At 46.9% G+C, this 22,643-nt stretch overlaps 1 protein-coding gene across 1 annotated transcript in view; it reads left to right on the top strand.

Annotated features, from left to right (window-relative positions):
• Nucleotides 1-2,696: 2,696 nt before the first annotated feature.
• SEC14L5 (SEC14 like lipid binding 5) overlaps nucleotides 2,697-22,643 on the top strand; it is a 37,671-nt gene continuing 17,724 nt past the window's right edge. Inside the window, exons 1-4 of the mRNA XM_074158429.1 lie at nucleotides 2,697-2,797; nucleotides 4,725-4,800; nucleotides 21,929-22,078; nucleotides 22,164-22,295. Coding sequence (XP_074014530.1) covers nucleotides 4,738-4,800; nucleotides 21,929-22,078; nucleotides 22,164-22,295 — 345 coding nt within the window. The 5' untranslated portion in view covers nucleotides 2,697-2,797; nucleotides 4,725-4,737. The remainder of the gene's footprint in view (nucleotides 2,798-4,724; nucleotides 4,801-21,928; nucleotides 22,079-22,163; nucleotides 22,296-22,643) is intronic.

Here is a 22,643-nt window from a genome sequence, read left to right on the forward strand (position 1 = left end):
GTGAGTAAAAGGTGGTTGTTTCTTCGAGAGAATTAACTTATGAGATGAAGGCGTAGAAGTATTAGGCATGAAGCTTATTTTGATACCCACGAGGAAGACACTGCTAGCTTTACAGGGCTTTGAGAGCAGAATGCTGCACGCTGTTCCTTTTTCTTTTTCCTCTCTCAGCCATAGAGGCTGTTCCTTATTGTGTTGTAAAGAACGTGTGAATGTTACTGTTTGAATATTTGTGTTGCTTGTCTTTGATTGGAATTTGCAACAGGACTCCAGGCACCTCTGGAAGGCGTACGGAGCGGTGGCCAGGCTCCACAGCAGCCCTCGTGCTGCTTCAACCCTGCACCAAAGGTGTTCCTCAGGGGGCAAGACAAAGTCCTGCCTGAGAAGATGTCTCCTTCGAAGAGATAGCGAAGGCTTATGCTGGCACCCTTCCACTTTGAGGCTTCCTTATATCAGGCTACAAAAGACTTGTTCTCAAGTTCTTATGTGAAAGAGCTCTAATAAAGATCCTATGGCTGATACCACCTTATTATGTGTGTAAAGCATCAGCTAATGTGTCAACATCTACCCAAGTGAAAGGCATTTCAGGCAGAGGAAATGTCACATGCTTTTCTCCCCACCTTACTCTGGAAGGGAGGAGGACAGACTGCAGCCCTGCAGAGTCCCCATTTTTTTTTTTTTTCTATCTGGAAGTATCAGCTTAGCTGGGTGCCGCAGCTGCCTTTCACATGTTGTAATAGTATTTGAGGAAGTCTGGAAATCTGCTATTTTCAGCAGTTCTTTGTCAAAAACAAAACAAAACAAATTGCTCGGTTGTTCTCTTCCAGCTGATGAGAAGCCACCACAGGTGGGAGAAGTTAATAAAGTCGCTTGCTGCTGAGTTTCACCATCCAATGGGCAGCTCTAATGGGGAAGGAGCTGAATGAGTTCATACCAGCCTGGATGAGGAGCAGGGGTTGGGGCCTTTATGTATATTTAATATAGAAACTTGATTTCTGATTTCCAGCCATCTGGCTGTATTCTGTTCAATAAGCTTCTCCTACAGAGAAATAACAGAACAAAAGTTAAGCATATGGAAAATCCCTTAGGTACATAGTGGATGATTCTAAATAAAATGGAAATGTGGAGTTAATATCCCTGCCTCTCTTCCCTTTGCTGTGCGTGTAGTGATGTGTATTCCTCAAGGGAGCCCTCGCAGTCTTCAGGCTCGCTAGTATGTAAGGGTACCTTTGCATGCTGTGCGTACACCACTCCTTGATAAGAACTCACCTTTTCTCTCAAATGCTACCAAAGTTACAGTGGGGAAATGCGTATGCCATCAGGGGTTCATATCGTTCAATTCCATGTCCCCTTCCGTGCCCCCCTTCCCCTGGTACGGTGCCAGCTGGTGTAGCTCAAGCTTATAATTAACTCTCTGCCTTCTAGGGTTTGGTTCATCTGTGACTTGCTGTATGGGCTGTAGCAAAAGGGGGTGCGTGGGCCAGCTGGACTCTGCAGGGAGCTGTGGGCTGCTGAGCCTCCGTGCTGTCGGCACTGCTGTCGGTGTGTCACGGGATGCTCTGTGCAGTGTGGTAGCTGCTGCTGTTTGCTGTGTTCAGGTGTGCAATAATTGAAATATGTCTAATATCTAATTGGGATGGTTAAAGTGATTATTAGCTCAGCACAGGAAGGACACGGAGCTGTTGGAGCTGGGGCCGGAGGAGGCCACGGAGATGCTGGGAGGGCTGGAGCCCCTCTGCTGTGAGGACAGGCTGAGAGAGTGGGGGGGGTTCAGCCTGGAGAAGAGAAGGCTCTGGGGAGACCTTGGAGCCCCTTCCAGTCCCTCAAGGGGCTCCAGGAAAGCTGGGGAGGGACTCTGGATGAGGGAGGGGAGCCCTAGGAGGATGGGGGAGGGTTTGACACCGAAAAAGGAGACACTGAGATGAGATGTGGGGAAGAACTTCTTTGCTGTGAGGGTGGTGAGAGCCTGGCCCAGGTTGCCCAGAGAAGCTGTGGCTGCCCCATCCCTGGAGGGGTTCAAGGCCAGGTTGGAGGGGGCTTGGAGCAACCTGGTGTGGTGGGAGGTGTCCCTGCCCAGGGCAGGGAGTGGATGGTCTTTAAGGTCCCTTCCAACCCAAACCATTCTATGTTGCTTCAATGTGTTGAGAGCTCCAGCCTCTCCAAATTTTTACAACCTGCACTGGCCTTGGCCAACTGAAATTGTGCTCTTCCCTGGTGTCACCCAGTGAATGGCTACAGATCTGCTTCTAGCTGCTGATCGGGGTTTTTAAGTGATGGAGCTGCAGCTGAGTGAGTCATTGCTCCTCAGCTGGGCTGTGGTTCCTAATATGTGCTTTTAGCCAGATGCAAATACAAAGTTGAGCAGGTAGCCTGGGCCACTGGAGAGGCCAAAGTGGTGTGTTGGATGTTTAAGGAGCGAGCATATCCTGTAGTTGTGGAGTTTCTCTCTGTTTTTCTTTACAAGGCGGTTGAACATAATATCTTCATAATTTGAGTGGAATATATGAGATGACTTTAAAAACATGTCTATCATTTTGGTTCTAAAGCCCTATGAGGATGCATGTTTTTAGCTAATATGGCCCAGCTGCCCGGCGGTAACACCTGAGAATCATTATTGGTGCTAATCATTGGTCTGTACCTGTGTGCACTGAGTAGCTTCCTTTCACTGCCTTTTCTCATTCTTTAACTTTTTCTCCCAGGAGTTAAAGCTGGAGTCCCTCTTGCTTGGAGAAGCAGAATGACTGTCTTGCAGCTCTGTTCTGAGAAGGCATAGAAGGTCTGCCACTGCACCTTCCCTGAGGTATGAAGGGTTTCTAGGGCAGGTGTGAGTTATCAGCTGTCTGTCTGCCACAGCTTCCCATGGGTATAATAGTCGCTGCCTCTTTTCCTCAGAGTTCCCTCATCTAGAGAAGCTCAGAGCAGTAAACCCGTGGCGATTGGGTATTGCAGTGGCTGGGGAGCAACAGATCTGTCTGAGCAGCATGGTTAAGGCTGTTGAACTACAGCTTGTGCCACCCCCTTGTTCTCTTGCTGGTTACTTCATTTCTGGGCTGTGGGTGATTCTGGACTGAGACTTCCCCTGTGGAGGTCCCTGACCCCCTCCTACAGAGGTGCAGGAATTCCTGGTTTAGCAGGTAAGGTCAGAACTGGGAGCGAGATTACGGCTAAATATGTTTGACGAGGCTTCTCTTGCTATATTTGCACTTACTTGGAAGGTTCCCGCACAGCCTAGGTATCGCACCCACATAATCATATTACAGCCTTGCGTTACAAGGTGCCCTGTGCCTCTGGCTCGGGTATCCGATACGTGATAGCCGCCCGGCCTTCCCGGCTGTTTGCTTGCCCCTGCTCCGCTCGCTTCAGTTTGAGTCGGATGCTCTACTGGTGCATTCTCTCGGTGTTTGCCTGTTCTGCCTGGACTGGCTTTTCGTACCAGTAAGACTCCCATTGACCCAGCAAGTCCTGAACGTTGCTCCTTGGGTAACGTGACCCTCTGCAGGGTAACTGTCCCATTGTGAGACCCTTCTGCAAACATTCCCCGTTCTCGGGTACTCCAATTTTTCACAGTCCTTTTTTCCCCCCCCCTCTCTCTTGCTTAGATTTTACTGTGTAATGGCATTTTGCAGCAGTCTTTCTGAGGGAGAATCTATTGCTGTTTGCCTTTCAATTCATGTTTCACCTCGGGTTTTGGGCTTAAAATGTCAGGGATAAGTTGACTTAATGCTCTGAGTGTGAAGTTCAGTGCTACACTGCGTCATGCTGCCAAGGGCTGTGTCTGCTCAGCAGTGGAATTTGAGTGGGGTGGAATCAGCACAGTGTCTCAAACCAGCCATCCAGTCTTTTGTGTTTCTGATGCTCATAGATGGTATTAATGGGAGCGATATAAAGGAACCTAAAGGAATTGTAGAAAGCAGCCTAATAACCTTTTTTTAATGGTTTATGGTACTTCCTTGAGATGCCGGTTATTGATGCGTATTTGAGGGTTAAAACCCCAGCGAGAGAGTCTGGGGGAGGAATCCTGATGAGAAGAGTGAGAGGTGGCTGGGAGAAATGAAATGCTGAGAACCCAATTGTTTCCATCGCATGCCGTTATTTCCTTAGTTCAGCTGGAAGCAGTGGGCATCCACTCAGTGGGCTGTGATTGCTGGCTTAGCGTCAGGCGTGTTCTCTAAGCGTGCTGGTTCCTTTTTCTTTTAGTGGGTTAAAACAACTGAATTCCACTTTGTGCACAAAAGCATCTTAAACGCTAAGACATGGGAAGCCATGGAAGCTTTCAACAAGAGGGATTCTTTGTAATGATTACAAATGTAATGCAGAAAAGGAGGGTGGGGGGGGAGAATCACCATTTAAGCTTTGCAAAGCTCCTAAGACAGGCTCCTTCTCCAGAGTACAATTGATTCTGGCTTTACTTCTCTGTTTTGTGCTTTAATTATTGTGAGTTTTGTTGGAGCTCTAAGTTGAATTTACTGCAGTGGTGTTGAGAAGCAGCAAAGGACGCTGTCGTGCGTTGGACACGGCGCTGGGCTGGGACTGCAGGGACCTGCCTTTTGTGCTGCCGCTGGCTCACTGATTGATGCTGGGCAAGATATTTTATATAATATGTCTCCTTTCTATTTGTGAGAAAGAGAGTTAAGGCTTCTAGTAAGGTCTGTTTGCGAAAATTGCTAGAATATCTTGTAGTGTTTGGTATAAGGGATCTAAAGTTTTGCAATTTCTTTCTATTGCAGGTGTGTAGTAAAAATGGTGCAGAAATACCAGTCCCCAGTTCGAGTCTACAAATATCCTTTTGAGCTCGTCATGGCAGTGAGTAACACTCAGCACTTTTACTTCTCCAGCGGCAAAGGGCTGTGACCTCGGGCCAGCGGGAGGTGGGGGACTGCGGTTTTGGCTACCGTGTCTTTGGCAACACTGTGGGAACAGAGGTTTAGCTGTCGTTATCTCTTTGTCCTTTCTTCACTTTTCCATGAAAAATAAGAATCAACATCTAGATATTTTAAGAGAGGTAGTTTAGTGATTGGAGGGGGAAAAAAAACCACCAAGACCCAACCTTCTGTAATTGGCCTTTCACAAGGAAGGAAAAAACTCTGATATTCAGGTAGGCAGGGTTAGTTTGTGGCCAGACACTGTCTCTGCCTTATCACCAAATGCCAGTCAGTTTAGATTCTCTCTAGATCTGATCCCAATCAGTTTTGTGAGATGTTTGTATCTAGAATTAGATTCTAAATTATACCGTGCTGTTTGATTTGGTTAAAAGCTAGAAGTCTTTGGAAAAGTTCTTCTGTATGTTGTTCTTCCCTGTTCACCCTGTGATTGAAATGTTTGGAGATCTCTCTCTAAATTTTGTGATTTCCACAAGGAGCTTGAGGGCTGTAATTGAAGTTCTTTTGCTGGTGATGCTTCCCTAGGTAGAGTTTAAAGACATTTGTGATATTCTGGACTTTGCTCTTCAAGATGTCAGTCAAATATCCTTCGGAAAGGTTTGCTGTTTGCATTCCAAGGTCAGCACTGAGCATTTGGGTATTTAGCTGAGACGCTTATAGACTCTTGCAAGGCTTTGTTTTGTAATCTGTTGGGCATTTCAGTGTACACTAGGGATCCACGAGACTTAGCATTTGCCACTCTTAGTTTGCTGGTTTCTTCACCGTCTGTGTTCCCTGCTGAACCAGGACACCAGTATTTTTGGGTTTATTAGGGATTGAGAATGAAAATGGAAAGCTATGGCCATTTCAGGAGCTGAAACCATTCCCACGACTGGAAGGGAGAGCCTGATGTAGTACATTGTGTTCATCTTGACAACGTTGCCTCTCTTGGCACTTATTTCCCAGGAATCCAGAAGATTTGTTTTATCCAAAGCAGTCTCCAGTCTTCTATTTCCATAGTTAAAACTGTGGGAGAGATTCTTTGGTCCTAAATGAGAATGATGGACCTGGAAAGTAGCAGCAGTTCCTCAGTTGAGAGCAGGTGCCATTCACTTTGATGCTCTCTAATTATCAAAACAAACACTTTCTTCTTGACAGCTGGGCTCTCCCCCCTGCCAATTTCCCACCCCCTCTTTTTCTCTTTCCAGTCTTACCCAAGTTTGCCGTGTCTGTTAACAGCTAAGCTGTTAGAAGTGCCCCAACTAGTCTGGGGCTGATGTTTGGGTTAATGAAACTTTTCTGGCCACATTCTTTGCTCTCTCAGTGCATCCTGTATCAGAATAAGACACCAGTACTTGTTACGGGGATACTGGTAGTCTTTGCTCTGTGCATACCTCTCCTCATTCCTGTTGTCTATATTAGCAGGATAAACCTAACACCAGCTGCCCCGACACTAGATTGGCTGCTAATATAGGAGGGCTGCCTCTAGACAAATCCTTTGTAAGCTCGTTAGCGGAATGCCTAAAGGCCAGGGTTTGATGGGTTTATTTTTCAAGTGGTTTAGTTTTATTTGCTTTCAGTTTTTCAACATGACAGGACTTAAAACTCCCTGGGATTTCAGGGCTGGGATTGTAAATGTCATCCTTTAGGTGTTCAGCAAACTCAAATTCCCATTACCTTCGCAAAGTTATTAGTCCTCTTTCTTATGAAGATCGAGTTACTTGTCCGGGGTCACCCAAAGGACTGCGTAGTGGAGCGGGGAGCTGAATATAGACCCCATAGTCCCACTGTAACGTCCCGTGAAAATCACGTTGTTCACAGTGGGATGTGCTTTATTATGCAGAGTTTCGATCTAGTGGCAGCCCGTGCAGGCTGAGCTGGGTGCAGGTTCCGTCATGGCATTTGATGTGTTCATGTTCAGATGGAGCTCCCGTTTGCGTGGAGGCAGTGTGGATTTCACAGAGCTGGCGGGTGGGAGCTGTCAGTTGCTGGAAGTTTTTGCAGGGAGAGTGGGCGTACAGCGAAGCTGTTTTGCTCCTCAGCACGTGGCCTTGCTGTTAATCTGCTTCAGCAGAAACCTGACAGCAGCTTCCTCAGCGCTGGGAACCCGATATTCAGCTGCTTTCATCTTTTTCCCCTCAAATGCTTTGTGTGAGCCTTTGGAGTGCTGAGGTCTCACCCTGGGGTTAATGGGAGGAAAGCAGAGGTCGTGTGGGTGACCTCAAGGCACCTCCTTATTTTATGGGTGTTTGAGAACCCTTCAGCATGATACACTTGTGCTTGATTCCTCCTCTGTGCGATGGAGAGGGTCAGACTTCTGTGGTCTGTTCAGGCCACATCATGAGGCAAGCAGTGTTTGTTAGGAAACCTCCAATGTTTGGACCCCACTATAGAAAACTGCATGTGCTTTGTTCAGGTATGAGGGTCTGAGAAATAGGGTTGTCGTAGCCAAGTGAGGCAAACGAGGCATTTCTTCCCAGCATTGTTCAACCACGGAGTGTTTCCCGTGCCTTTTGTTAAGCCCTGCCATCGGGAACACGATTTGCCTTCCCTGGGCTCATACAGCATGCATGTGTGTACAGCTCATCCTCTTGACAGCACGGGGCTCTGCTTGACAGATGAACCGGTGCTTTTACTCTTAATACCTTTGTTATTGTGTGTCTCTGGATAATTGTCTATGGATTTACACTCTGCTGCTTACTAATACTTCTGCAGCTTGCGTTCTGGCATTGCAGGCAGTGGAATTTGACAGATCTTCCAAGTCCTCAGAAAGAGGATCGCATTCCCCTTCTCGCTCTCTTTGCCAGTTCTGTGCATCTGAGGAAATAAAAAGGAATGAGCTTAACAACAAGTCCTTTCTGGTCATTCAGGAGTTCTGAATTTTTTTCTTTTTCTTGTTAGAAGGGTCCTCCCTTCTAAAAAGATTTAAACAAAGGGTGATCTTTCCACACCTATCCAAATTCACACGAGTCATCTGCTTTGTTCCTAATCTGCACTCGCATTAAAGGATCAAAACTGTTATGCTCTTCAAATTATAACCGGTGCCTGATGTCTTTATCCCTTCTACTTGAAAAGAACCTTGACATTTGTTATGCTTTGTTATCTTGGCATGTTTTTCCTTTCCATTTTACCCCTTTTCTTGGTGTCTCCTTTTAAAGGGAGCTGTTCCCTCGGATGGGTTGTCTGTGCCTCTCTGGGCCTGATCCTGTCTTCTCTTCAATTAGACCAGCAGCTTTGAGATTGCACGTGTCCCCTGATTTTATTTTACAGCCAAGAAAATCACAAACTATAAAGATACTTTGTTTTTCTTTGTGTAGTAATTGTAGTTTTAAAGCTAAAAGGTTGGGTTGGTTTTGGTTTTTGTTTTGTTTTTACTACAATGTTATAATGAGGAAAAAATCCAGGAGAGGTAATTCTGCCGCATGGCTTATGAGTGGTAAATTACTCTGTAAATTGTCGTGAGCCTTCTCTGGTGTACGGAGATGAGAATTTGATTTGGGTGAGCAAGTCCAAAATGCATAGTTGTACAGGAAGCAGAGCTAAGAGAGACTGAATGTTTAATATTATTTGTTGTCAATGAATTATTAGGTTAGATGAGACAGTTTTAGCTGGTTAGTTTTAGCTTTGAAAGTAGTAGGGAATTTTGTTCCCATTAGTTTTAGTCATGCACTCAGCCCTTCACGCTTGGAATTGGCATCTGCCATTTTCACAGATTTCATAGCATACACTAAATTTCCTTAGGATGGTTCCTAAAGCTACAGATCTGAAATAATCCCCCCCAGGGCCTCTTACGTGGTCTTCCCTACTCGATGTATAGTTTGAGTTGCTGCAATAGTGGTGTAAATGAGCAACTTCATGACAGCGCTTCTGTCAGTCGTTTGGTTCTCTTGCCACATTTACAGTGTGCTTCACGTCCAGCTCTTATTGCTCCTGATAACAATCTCTGGTTTCTGCTGTGAGCGAGGGGTCTTTCTGTACAGCCTGGTGCCAAGGGAAGGGTGAAGGATGCAGATCCTGAAAAGGGGAATGTTCTGCTGGCAGGTTTTACTCCTTGAACCAAATCAAACCTTTATCCCTTTATTATATGAGATTTTCTCTCTTCTATGAAGCGAAAGCTCTGCAAAGCACAACCCTAGTAGGTTAAAGGCTGGGTTTAGTTAAAAGCTAAAAGGATATCTGAAAAAAAAACGTATAGGTAACCTGACATTTAAGCTTACCCTGTGTGCAGTATCAGCTTTATGTTTGCAGCCTTTGAGAGGTTTACTGCTGTTACCTAAAAACATGTCATGGCTTTCAAAAGACAGAACAAAGATGAGGCATTTGGAAGTTTGCAGCAGCACCAGTTCTCATTGTGTGTTGTACTCCCTGCTTGAGATGAAACTGCTCTTGAGCCCCACACGTGCCTGATGTGAGTCAGTGCTTCTTTCTGCTTGACCTCGTTTCTTGGTGCTGCCCACGGCGTGTGTTGACACATATATGAGCAGCTGAGAGCCTGATTCCTTGAAAATGCACACATGGACAGCCGCGGTGTGTGTTTCACCCTGCCCTGGTTGGGTCGTACTCTTCGCTCTAGGATGCTTCTGCTACGTACAACATCAGTTTGGGATGGGGGCAGTTGTTCTGGGGGTGCACGTGTGGTATAGAGGCATTTCTGATCTCGAGCATCACTCAGACTCTCTAATAGATCTCTTGGGTGGCATCTTATGATTCCCCTGCCTGTGTGCACCCTTGTCTGCAAGTGAAGGCTTGGCCATCTGAGGTCCTGGCCTGCCACCTGTACTTCCAAGCAGCTCTTTTCTGGTTCTACTGGCAATTCAGTGTTCTTTGTATTTAGTTGGTCTGGAGTTCTTTATTTTTCAGGTAAGATAAAGTAGGAAGTTAATGGAACCGGGGTGGTGTGTAGTTCTGTTTCTTCTCAGTGTGGCTGCAAAGCTGGGTTGCACTTTTAGTTCAGGGTACAAATGTTGCAGGTTTATTTAGAGTCAGAAATTACTTCCCATGAAGTAAGCGGCAGAAAGTATTCCTTCTCCATCATCTTTACTCTCATCCTGTAGCACCAGATTCATAGCCCATCAAAAGCCATCATCTGTGGTCCCTGTGTGAGATGTTTCTCGTGTGCCTGACGCTACTGAAGCCGTCTTGCTGAAAGTCACTGGATTTGGTAGAGGTCCTCACTCTTGCTCTTGAATAATCCACCAGCAGATCAGCCTTGACTACCCTGGCAATTTGTATGCTGGCCAAGCTCTTGTGCGCTCACTGAAGTATTGCTCATTTACAGCAGTTGAGGACGCGGCCCAGTTACGTGCAAGAGTCAAACATCCAGTACAACTACAATCAAAATGCATCACCTATTTCACAACCATCCCGATGCCCTTTTGTGCCAGCTGTGTTGGAAGCTTGTATGTGCAGGCTAATTGGAAGCGGCTCCTTGCTATTTTAGCTGTCAGGGTTAGCTGCAGGAGAAGAAACTGAATACTGAGGTTCAGTTCCTGACAGCTAGGATTGCTTCCCATACACCTCTTCAAAATTATTTGTGCCTTTTCAGCATCAGCATGGATTGTGTTAAAGATGTTAGATTTTTAAGTAGCTTTATTTAATGACTTCTTCCTGTTGCATTTAGCACATTTGAGTGTGTAAAGAGACTGCTTAAATCCTCGTATCATGCATTCTCTCCTCTCTAACGCTGCGGTGTCTTAAAGGATTCAGTATGTCACTGACTGATGCGGTGACGCTCTACAGAACCTCTGAGCTCTCTTTTGCTGGGTAGGCACCATAGTGTGGCCCAAACAGCTTGCAGTACACGTCGGTAACAGATAAAATGGGGTGTGAAAGCAGTATAACGCACAAGCAGACTGATGTCTAGCAAGGATTGCGTTAGTTCTGTGGGTTTGTTGGGAGTGACAAGTTCAGTGTGTGTGTTCACAGCCCATCCGGGTCCCCGAAAGCTCTGCCGCTGTCTTGCTACGCGGGATGTGCAGAGGGGCTGCTCTAGGTCAGCTACAGCACAGTATCTTACAATGCCTACAGCACAGATACACCCCGGAATACATTTTTGGAGGTTCCTATATATAATTAACTGTAACTACAGACTGGAATATCCCCATCTGGAACTCTAACTGGTTGTCGTTATTCTGGTAACATCGCGGTCTGGTTTTAAATAAAGAAAAGTAGAATCTTAAGTAAAATATTTGATGCCAGTTCATAGGCTCTGCTTTGAAGCCTGAACTCTGGAAGCCGAAGAGCACTTACTGCAGGGAGAGCAGAGTGGTTTCTGGCAGCCGGACTCCCTCTGAAGCACCAGTGATGGTGCAGCTGATCAGAGGGATGTGCAGTGCAGCCAAAGAGGTTGGAGTGGAGCTCGAAGTGCAGCATCTGCAGGAGTGCCAGAGAAGAGGTTCCTGCAGTGGTTGCTGCCCGCTGTGTCCTTGGACATCCACAGATAACACGGGGCAGAGCTTTGCAGGGTGCATCCTGCATGCCCAGTTCTCAGACACTGTCTGAAATGGTATTTGTAGTTGGCAGTATCCCAGAGATAGAGAGAGAATCCATGAGCAAGGGGGGAAATGTTTTAGAAGTTCTTCTTCGCCCTTCAATCCATTGCACATGTGACATGAAATGCCCCGATAGTAATCTGAGTGGTAGTTAGGAAGTGGATACTCACCTACAAAATGTAATCTACTCTCTCTGGCAGGATTGTTTGTATATAGAACTTGAGTGCAGACAAATAATACTTGGGTGTGGGTGGTCTGTGCCAGGTATTTTAAAGAAGGCAACATCCCATGTCCCTTCTTGCCGCACTCTGTAGGCAAATTTGTTGTGACTCTCAGAATCGACTGGGTTAACATTTTATGCACTTACAGAGGATCTAGTGTTGACTCAAGACATGATGCTTCAGTGTTACTTGATGGTTTGAAACTGTGCTGTCAAGATACGCTATAAATATCCCATCATCTTACTGCTGAGAAGCATTTGGCAGCAGAAGTCTGAAAGTAATGATCTCTGTGTCAGCTGGGATGACTCTTCACAGCTGTATTCATTTGTTCATCCCTGTGCCCTGCCACCACCTCCTGGTATTGAGCAGGTTGAGAGTGAGCAATAATCGGGCTGAGCAAAAAGCTGACATTTCTCTTGAGATCATGTTGTGGGACGTTTTCCCGTGAGTAGAAAATGTTTGATGACCACAGCTGCTGGAAGTGGATGGAAGAACTGCTTATTCAGTCAGAGTTCTGGAGAACTGCTGGCAACATCTGCACATCTGCCCTGGAAATGTGTCTTGTGGGGATCCTATGAGTCTCTGACAGCTTTGCGTTGCCCATTTGTTGGGCAAGAATGGTTTAGGAGCGGATGGTGCTGGCACCATATGTGGGTTGGAGAGAAGACTTATGGTAATTCAAAGAGTCTGAACAGGATAGTCTTTGTTTTATTCATTCTTCTTCTCCAGCTGCAACATGGAGGCTTATTTCTTTGAAGGATGAGTCGTGTCTTCAGCTTAATCTGATCAGTGCAGGCTGGAACTGGAAAGGATGAGCTCTAAAGTAAGCTGTAGTTCAATGGCACTGCAGTGTAGCACAAGGAGATACCTCCAGCTTTGTTGTATCACCATTACCTAATATTCCAGTAGTAAATCAAAGAACTCTCTATCTTCTACTGAATGTCTAAGTACAGAAGAAAAATAATAAGCTCTTGAGGAAGGACTGAAAGAGGTGGGAAAATTTAGAATTGTAGAATGGTTTGGGCTGGAAGGGACCTTAAAGCCCATCCAGTGCCACCCCCTGCCCTGGGCAGGGACACCTCCCACCACACCAGGTTGCTCCAAGCCCCCTCCAACCTGGCCTTGAACCCCTCCAGGGATGGGGCAGCCACAGCTTCTCTGGGCAACCTGGGCCAGGCTCTCACCACCCTCACACCAAAGAAGTTCTTCCCCACATCTCATCTCCATCTCCCCTCTTTCAGTGTCAAACCCTTCCCCCTCCTCCTAGGGCTCCCCTCCCTCATCCAGAGTCCCTCCCCAGCTTTCCTGGAGCCCCTTGAGGGACTGGAAGGGGCTCGAAGGTCTCCCCGGAGCCTTCTCTTCTCCAGGCTGAACCCCCCCAATTCTCTCAGCCTGTCCTCCCAGCAGAGGGGCTCCAGCCCTCCCAGCATCTCCGTGGCCTCCTCTGGCCCCGCTCCAACAGCTCCATGTCCTTGTGCTGTTGGTGGCCCCAGAGCTGGAGGCAGCACTGGGGGGTGTCTCCCCAGAGCAGAGGGGCAGAATCCCCCCCCTCGCCCTGCTGGCCACGCTGCTGGGGATGCAGCCCAGGGTGTGGGGGGTTTCTGGGCTGCCAGCGCATGTTGTTGGTGAATGTTGAGCTTCTCATCCACCAAGACCCCCAAGTCCTTCTCCTCAGGGCTGCTCTCAGTCCATTCTCCACCCACCCTGGGTTTGATGAACCATCATCAATTGTTACATCTCAGCCAGCATGGTTTTTTTTTTTTTTAAACTGCGAAGCACAGTGACCTGCACTTTTTTCACCCTGAGTTATGGTCAATTTGTATAAATTCTCACAGCAGCTTCTGGTGAGGACAACTTGTCCTTCCAACTAGGCGTTACTCTGTAAGCCAGCCTTTTTGATTTGGGGGTGATTCACTGAGCAGCGAGTGTGTGATGTGACACTTGATTGCTGTGTTTTTCTCTTCAAGGTGTTAGTCACCTGAGAGATCTGCTTCCTTGCCTTCATGTTTTGGTGTCTCTTTCTGCTACGGGCTATGAAAAATGTGTCCAACCAATTGGCCATGGCTCCTGGAGAAGGCGTCACTTCATGGGTATTTGTAAAGGCAAAGGTACAAACGTTCTTGTTGTGACTTGAACTGCTCCACCACCAAGTTCTTCTCCCTGGTAAGGCGAGGAGAAAGCTGTATCAGAAGAGCTCGAATGGGGTATCGCTTCTTCTCAGACAGGAGGTCGGGCACGTTGGTAGTTTCCTGAGTTAGCTTTGTGCAGCTGCAGCGCATGGCCCGGTTTAGGAGGTCTGCAGTGTCACTCGGTTGTGGCTGTATTGTAATAGACAGCTGCTGCTCCCTCAATTGTTTCTTTCACCAAAAGCTGAAGAAATGAGGCAAATTATTGGCTGTGGGCCAGGCAGAGATAACACTGGGTCAATGTTTCCAGCCTGGGTACTGTGGTCCAGTGGACTCCTCACTGGCAAATCTTCTTGTTTTTTCCAGCAAAAGTGTTTTTTTCTCAGGCCCTAAAGACTTTTTCTGCTACTCTGCAGGTGCTCTGCACCTCCTCAAAATGCCGTTCCCTTTTCCCTGCCTTTGGAGCATTTCTGCACCCCAAATATCCATTTGATCCCTCCCTGCTCCCAGTTATTCCACAGGTATTTTATTTTGCACTGCCACGGCTAGCGAGGAGCAAGGTACCTGTTCTAGTGATTGCAAAGGAAGTGGATTATTGTGTCTGTTGAATACGTATGTGGACCCTGCGGTTCGCTTCAACAGTTAGACTAAGCAGGAGGAGGGACTGCAAGATGAAATTATTACTTTTTCCTAAAAGGACATAATATGAAAACACTTTAATCTGGAGAGAGATATTTATGTATCATTAGAGCTGCTCAAAAGCTAGTCCAAACACATCCACTTCCTGCTTAAGTCATGAGGGGTTTATCTTGCTCTCCTCGTCTCTTTTCAAATGATGATCTGGATATCTTTGCTGGAAACTTGATATCGTATCTCCTGCTTGTTTCCAACTCATCTGAACATAGATGTACCTTTTCTTCCTTTATCCTGGCAAACTGCATATGGCTGTAAAATGACCTCAAGGAATCTTGCTAATTAATACAGATTTAAACTCTGTGTTTGATCATGGAAGCTTGAAGTGTTTGAGCTCTTAGCACAAGGATGAAGTCTTATCCTTGTAACATTCATATAATATTGACTACAACAGTTTATCTACATCAGGTGAATAACAGTTTAGTTCCTTCATGTGTTTTACACTATAAAATTTTCCCCAATAGCTGAGCTTTTACACTCTTGAAGATCCCTCTCAAGTTCATCTCGGCATCATACAGGAGTCAGTCCATAGTTTTTCTGTTCCTGTGCTCCTGCTTGAATCTGAAGCAGCAGATCTCCGTGATGCCGTCACTAAGGCAGCTCTACCAGTATAAAAAAAAAAAAAAAAAAGCCCAAACAACCAAACCCTAAAGACGTGATGGCTGGGCAGCCACTTCAGAGCATCACTTATCAGGTAGAAGATGGATGTTTTCCTGCCAACCGCTATTCCAAAATAGCTCCGTGTGTTTCTGCATGATTTCATGGACAGCAGCATTTAGCACGCGAGCTCTGGATGTTTACTCTGCGAACCATCTGCGTGCTGACAGGGAGAATCCAAACCAGTTTGCCTGTTTGCTGTGTGTTAGTGAGAAGCTTAAAGTCATCTGGCTTAGAGAGGTGACTGGTGTGGGGGGAAAGCCAGAACTGGGAGTTGGTTTGCAGCCCCAAGACTGGAAGGCTAACATCCCCTCTAGGGTATTAAGGTATGAAACTAGATCACGCAAAAAAAGCTGCCTCTCGTTGGAGCACGTTGGAACCACTCAGGACCCAGCAGACGCTGGGCTGGAGGAAACTGCCCAGAGCCTGGATGTGTGCAGGAGAGTGTGGGTTTTGAGGTGTTTTCTTTCATGCGGTGATTCAGTGCTCGGATGTCCCTGTTGTTTTGGATTCCTGAGGCCTCTGTTGTGTAATTGATTTCAAGGTCACTGGCTAGAAAAGGCTGTTGAAACCTGCAGAGGAGGAACAGGAGTAGCTGTTACAGAAGATCCTGCCCTCCGGCCGTGTTCCCTGGATGGCGCAGGAAACAGCAGCGGAACAGCTATTGCCAGTCTGCAGGAGATTAAACTGGAGCGGGGAGCAGGACCACACTTGCGCTCTCAATACCTGTAACACCTTGGTACCAGCAAGGTGAAGGACTTGGAGAGCACCTCTGTGCTCTGGAGGGGAAAGGGTTAAGCAGGTGACATAGAGGAGAGTAATTTCTCCTTTTCTGTGGTTGTGAGTTTTAGAATGTCACTTTTTGGTTTTGACGCTTGTGTTCTTGTATAACTTCTTGTTTGACATCTGGCTGACCTTCGGGGCAATCTCTTCTCACAGATGTGTTTCTTCGGTTATTGTGTATTTGACCAACAATTTAGGACACTTAATGTGGTTTCCTTGCATTGTCCTCAAAGACTCTCTTCTCACCAGGTGTTTTCATCTGTCCCACTGTTGGCCCCATAAACTGGTTGGCCAGTGTAGGTGAAACCATTCAGACGTATCTCCCAGGAGATTGCAGGGCAAAGCCTTGGTCAAAGTGCTTTTTATTGATTTCAGAGTCAGCTGGATCGCTGCTGATTAATTGTTGCTGGGTGTAATTAGTCATTTATCAGCTCCTGTGGCACTGAGGGGTCTTGGGCTGGGATGCAGAGCCTTGTCTCTGCTATGGTTTGTGCGGTACGGCTGGGGACCCCCCTCCGTGGCAGTCCCTGTGGCTACCTGGACACCAGTGTCACCCCAGGATGTGCTGAGGTGCTTTGGGATCGTGGGGCAGGCTGTGCCGGTGGGACATTCACCTGAACACATGCACTGCAGCCTTGCACAAATTTCCCTTGTCTCCCCCTCAGTGTGAAAGGAAGATCTGACCCTGCTTAAATCTTATCTGTTATGACTTCACTGCATATTTTAAATTCTTTTAGCTAGAAAATGTTTCACTTGGAATTTTTTTCGTATATTTTCTACTTTTTTGAATAGTTTTAATTCCAACAGGATGTCATCTGTATCTAAATGATTAATTTATATATTTTTTTTTAGACTTTAGGTGCGCCCAAAACCAATTGGTTATACTTCCAAGCAAAATATCTCAGAGTTCAAACAGATCCCAAATCCCTCTGTCTTCACCCAGGTCTCCTCTGAGATTTAATGTGTAATTTCAGTCTGAGGGAGATAACTACAAAGATTTAATTGACATTTGTATGTTGGTCACATGTGTACAACCCACTACGAAAAACCCCATGTGATTGCACTGTTTTTTTGCAGTAATTCTTTTATAAGAAATCTGGAAAAAACCAGCTTGACTTAGGGGAGGGCACAGGAGGTGCTCAAAGGCTTTGCTGGTTCTGTCTGTCCATGTTAATCCCGGTGGGGGTTAGAAGACAGGAGGGAGAGGCTTCATGTAGCCATTAATTTTATTTTTTATATATATATATTTGATCCTGTTCAAGACTTCAGTCCTCAAGGTGATTGTCTTAACACAATAGTGTGGGTACGCACTGCAGAGAAAGCAGTGGCACAATGCAGTTGTGGGGACAATTCCTTCTGGGGACAAAGGGGCAGAGAAAGGAGAGACAAAACGTGGCTCCTAAATACCGGTCAGTGCCGTCCCTGCGGCAAGGAGATGGAGGAGCAGACGCAGGCAGATTAGCAGCTCAAGTATTAAAACAAGCTAATGTTAAGTACTCCATGCCTTTCATTTGCCTGGGATGTTCTGTTGTTCACCTTGTACTCTGCAGAATCACAGGAAAGAAGAGAACAACTAGGTCTGGCAATGGCTTGAAAAAAAAAAAAGAATTAAAATATTTCTGTCTTTGATTTCCCTCAGTTCCTCTATTGGAGCAAAAGGTACTGCTGTGTATAGATACTGATTTTGATAAGAGGACGCTGGGTGGAAAAGCTGGATTTCTCTCCTGATAGCTCCATCCCATCAGCGATGAAGGATCAGGCATGTTAACGGCACAACTTCACTGTGGCTGGTGCTTCAGCTGTCCTTCATATGATCCCGGGCACCTTCGGCTGCTGTATTTTTAGAGTTATTGTGCAAAGAAGATTAGCAAAGGACTTAGAATCCCTTTCGCACACTGATATTTTCTCAAATATGGAAATGTTCCACCTTTGTAGCTGATGGGTTTGGCCTATCATCTTAATTATGTCACCAGGGCTGTGTGTAGACATGGGCTTCTCTGCCCTGACCTTTCTTCATTCTCCAGATGCTGTTTAGCTGTCTGAATAATAGAATGGTTTGGGTTGGAAGGGGACCTTAAAGACAGTGCCACCCCCTGCCCTGGGCAGGGACACCTCCCACCACACCAGGTTGTTCCAAGCCCCCTCCAACCTGGCCTTGAACCCCTCCAGGGATGGGGCAGCCACAGCTTCTCTGGGCAACCTGGGCCAGGCTCTCACCACCCTCACACCAAAGAAGTTCTTCCCCACATCTCATCTCCATCTCCCCTCTTTCAGTGTCAAACCCTTCCCCCTCCTCCTAGGGCTTCCCTCCCTCATCCAGAGTCCCTCCCCAGCTTTCCTGGAGCCCCTTGAGGGACTGGAAGGGGCTCCGAGGTCTCTCCAGAGCCTTCTCTTCTCCAGGCTGAACCCCCCCAACTCTCTCAGCCTGTCCTCCCAGCAGAGGGGCTCCAGCCCTCCCAGCATCTCTGTGGCCTCCTCTGGCTCCACTCCAACAGCTCCGTGTCCTTCCTGAGCTGAAATAGTGACTGCACTCTGTTAGTAGTTGTTCTGGTCTTGGTTTTGCTAGATTTAATGAGAGTTCATTCAGAAGCCCATCTCCAGGTGGGTCAAGTGCATATGTAGTGGAGAAAGAGCCGTGTGCTGAGGTCTAGTGATTTTATCTTCAAATGGGAGCCAGAGGTGTCTGGATTCAGTGGGGGTGTGTGAGTCTCCAGATTGGCTGTTGTGGTCCCTCAGTGGTGAGGAGGCACTTCCAGCTTGGTGGTACTGGTGAAGCTGTAGAAGTGAGGACTCTGGAAGGTATCTGAGCTTGGTTTGCTGTCAGTGGAATAACAGCTCACGGTTCTCTGCAAACTCCCTCTCAAATGTTCCTGGCACAGGTGCACCCCTGAAAGAGTGGAGGACAAGAAGCTGAGACCACCACACTTAGGACTCTCTTCCAGTCCAGCTGCTTTCCACTTCTTAAATTTGTGGGTACTCAGGAGTATTTAGGGCAAGAAATCCTTGGTCAGCCCTAATGCTGACCCAGAGAAATGGATGGTATTGGCTCAGCCTTTGCTTCCTATGGTTAGTCCTTACTTGTTGGACATGGAGGCCTGGAACACACGGGGTTACCCACCTGCCCAGAGTGATGGAGAACGTGCCTGAGTCGAGGCAGCAAAGGGAACGGTGCTGTGTGGCTGAGGATGAAGAGGGCCTGGCACTTAGAGGAACAGAGGTGTGGGATTTTGGGGGTATTTAGGTGGACTTGCGATTTGCTGTCAAGCGTATGGAAAATCCTGGTATCATCCTCACTTGATCTTCTGCCCTGGTGAGGCCCCATCTGGAGCTCTGTGTCCAGTTCTGGGCTCCCCAGTTCAAGAAGGACAGGGAACTGCTGGAGAGGGTACAGCAGAGGGCTACAAAGATGATGAGGGACCTGGAACATCTCTTATGAGGAAAGGCTGAGGGACTTGGGTCTTTTTAGTCTGGAGAAGAGAAGGCTGAGGGGGGATCTGATCAACGCCTATAAATACTTAAAGGGTGGGTGTCAGGAGGATGGGGCCGGTCTTTTTTCAGTGGTGCCCAGGGACAGGACAAGAGGGAGCGGGCACAAACTGGAACATGGGAAGTTCCATCTAAACATGAGGAGGAACTTCTTCACTTGGAGGGTGGCACAGCCCTGGAACAGGCTGCCCAGAGAGGTGGTGGAGTCTCCTTCTCTGAAGACATTCAAACCCCACCTGGACACGTTCCTGTGGGACCTGCTCTGGGTGACCCTGTTCTGGCAGGGGGTTGGACTGGATGATCTCCAGAGGTCCCTTCCAATCCCGACCATTCTGTAATTCTTTGTTGTCTGGCCTCTGTGTGAGCTGCTGTTTTCCAAAGTCATGGGATTAACTGGGGCAGCCTTCTCCTAGGGCAGGGTTTTTGGTTACACTTGCGAGCGTGATAAGGACACGCGGAAGGAGTGGCATGGGACAAACGGTTGATAAATACTTGCTTAAATGTTCTGGTATTCCAGTGGCCTACAAAGGTGTCCACAGCTTTCGCTGCCTGAACGCTGAGACTCGTAACCAAGAATGGGTGGCCTGGAGAGACCTGGTCTAGTGGGAGGTGTCCCTGCCCATGGCAGGGTGGTGAAACTAGATGGCCTTTAAGGTCCCTTCCAACCCAAACCATTCTATGATTTTCTGTCCATGCTAGAATAGAAAGGACTAGGAAGGGAGAAGAGGGTAGAGGCTTTGACCTTAAGGTAACACAAGGTGGTAGGTTGGAGTCTGGAGGACTGAGAGAGGACGGGTGGAGGCACAAGTAGAAAGTGTTAAATTTGCCTGAGAAGATTAATGTGCTGGCAACTGCAGGCACCAGAGAGCAGGTAATAAGGGATACCCCCTTATGCTCTGTGACCCTTGAGGAGAGGGCGGTATTCCAGGAGGGCATAGCTGGGAGCATCCCATGGCGGTGCCTGACGGCCATCTGTGGATTCCCATCATAACAAATAAAGCTTTTTAAAGCAATGAGGTTGCTTTTGTTGTGTGGAGTTGTACGGGCTGGTGTTGGAAACAGTCACTTGCCATGGGAAATTTCTTATTTATCTAAAATGTTTTAGCTTTTCTTATGGTCAGGAGAAAAGAGTTCAGGTGGAGGCCTCACAGATACAGGAAGTTCTCTGAGAAACACGACAAAGCAAGGAGATGATTACTCAGGGATGTGAAGAGGATGAATTGAAGACCTGTGTTTTGTTTGTGGCCAGAACTCCAGCTGGTTGTCTGCTTGCGCTTCCCACCCGACACCAGAGCAATACGATAATCTGAAATAACTTCTGTTCCGTTTGGAGGTCTAGGAGCAGGAGATATGGAATGTGTCCTTAAGTGCCTGAGCTATTTTAAGAGCAGGTACTATTCACAGCACCAGGGTTCACGAACACGTACAGGGGCAACCAGCCTTCGAACCGCTGGGGTAGCAGAGGATGAGGCCACCCCTCGGCGTGCCCGAGGCACTGTGCGTGTGCTGCCAATGAGCTGATCTTGGTCATTATCACATGAATATTTTCTTTCGTGGTAGATAATTCTTTCATGAGTGTTCATGGTTTTATGTGCTTTATAAAATGGTTGTGTCTTGCAGAAGATGGCAGCAGTTTGTGGAGGGTGGGCTCATCCGTGGAATGGCAGCAAAAAATTCTTATGGCCAAAGGGATGAAGGTCTCGGAGCGCAGTGGAAAAGGGAGCAGGGGTTCTCCTCCCGTCACACCTGTGGTTGAATCCTGAGCTTCTTGTGCAGCTTGCACCAGTGATGCTTCAATTAGATATTTCCGATAGCATTCCAACATGCGAGGCATTTTTCAGAAATCTGAGGCAAATATTCCATCCTGCAAAGATCTTGCAACATAATGAGAGATGGAGAAGTTTGGGAAAGAGGAGCAACAGTAGGTAGCGTTTATGCAAGTTAACTTTGCTGCAAGTGCCGTGGAAAGATGGGTTTTCACTAGAGCTGATAAAAAGGTTGTTGATAAAAGGCTTTTCAGAGGGATGTGGGTTAGTTAAAACAAGGAATACTTCAGAACCAGGATGGAATTGTTTAAGAAATGGATAAATCAAGGCAAAGTGAGTAGCCAGTAATTGGTGGGTTTACCCTTGATAGCCTAAGGCAATTAGACAGCTGTTTGACACATCACATTTTTAAGGCACAGGCATATTAAATATTATTAAATAGTTTCTTCATAGAGGCCGTATGTCTGACTTGTATTGTGTTATCGCTGGGTCAAGTCTTCAGTAGAAATCAGCAGAGCTGTGCTTGCTTTTGCCGAAGATCAGGTTCCTGATGTCTGAGTTATTAGGAGTCCCTTCTCGGTACTCTTTAACAACAAGCTTTTGTTTCTAATTTGTGTGGAAAGAAGAGTTATATGAAGACATGCTTAACTTGATGACTGACATGAGCGGATGCCAGCTCTCTTCATAAATGTTTTGTTTTAACTTCAGCCCCTGTGTTGGCTCCCCTTTTCCCAGAGGTAAAGGGCATCTGTTTTGTCGGACTCTCGCTGTAAGGGCATTAATTAATTCAGAAGGAGTTAAAGTTAATCCTAGCCAGAAGCTGGAACTCGCTTTGTTTTTTACTTCCAGGCCTATGAGAAGCGCTTTCCTACGTGTCCAGAGATCCCAGTCTTCCTGGGGAGTGAAATCCTGCACGAATCCAGGAGTGACGACGGAGCCATACACATCATCGAGCGGAGCTGCAAACTGAACGTGGATGCTCCTCGGCTGCTGAAGAAGGTAAGTGGGAGGCAGAGTCATGGGGTTTTTGCCTGACTAAGATTAATGAAGTCTCCTAAAGTTTCCTCTTTCCCCTCCTCCTCAGATTGCAGGGGTAGAGTATGTTTTCTTCATCCAGAAAAACACAGTGAACTGGAAAGAGCGAACTCTCCGCATCGAAGCCCACAACGAGACTTTTGCCAACCGCGTTGTCGTCCTCGAGACGTGCAGCTACTCAGTAAGTGCCTTCTTCCTTCTTCCCTGTGAAGGAAGTCTTGAAAGCCAAGCACTAAATACAGACTGAATGAAATTGAACCCTGGACCAAAGCATTCCATGATTAAATAATCTATGATTAAGACTGGAAAAGCTGTTGGGTCTCAGGGTGCGGGCTTTTCCCAGTGCTTTTGTAGGGCTTGAGAAACCTTTTTGGGTCGATTGTGATTCTCTGGTTGGGGTGTTAGGCCCCAGAGTGAGAGCAGATGGTGCTTCAGAGCTGCTGGTGTTCCCCAGGTTTCTTTTTGGTTGAAATTCAAGTTCATAAAAGCATCTGGAGCTTGGGCATGTACTTAGATCTGGATATTTAGA

Source organism: Numenius arquata, chromosome 14 (assembly GCF_964106895.1).
Source record: "Numenius arquata chromosome 14, bNumArq3.hap1.1, whole genome shotgun sequence".
Classification (NCBI taxonomy): domain Eukaryota; kingdom Metazoa; phylum Chordata; class Aves; order Charadriiformes; family Scolopacidae; genus Numenius; species Numenius arquata.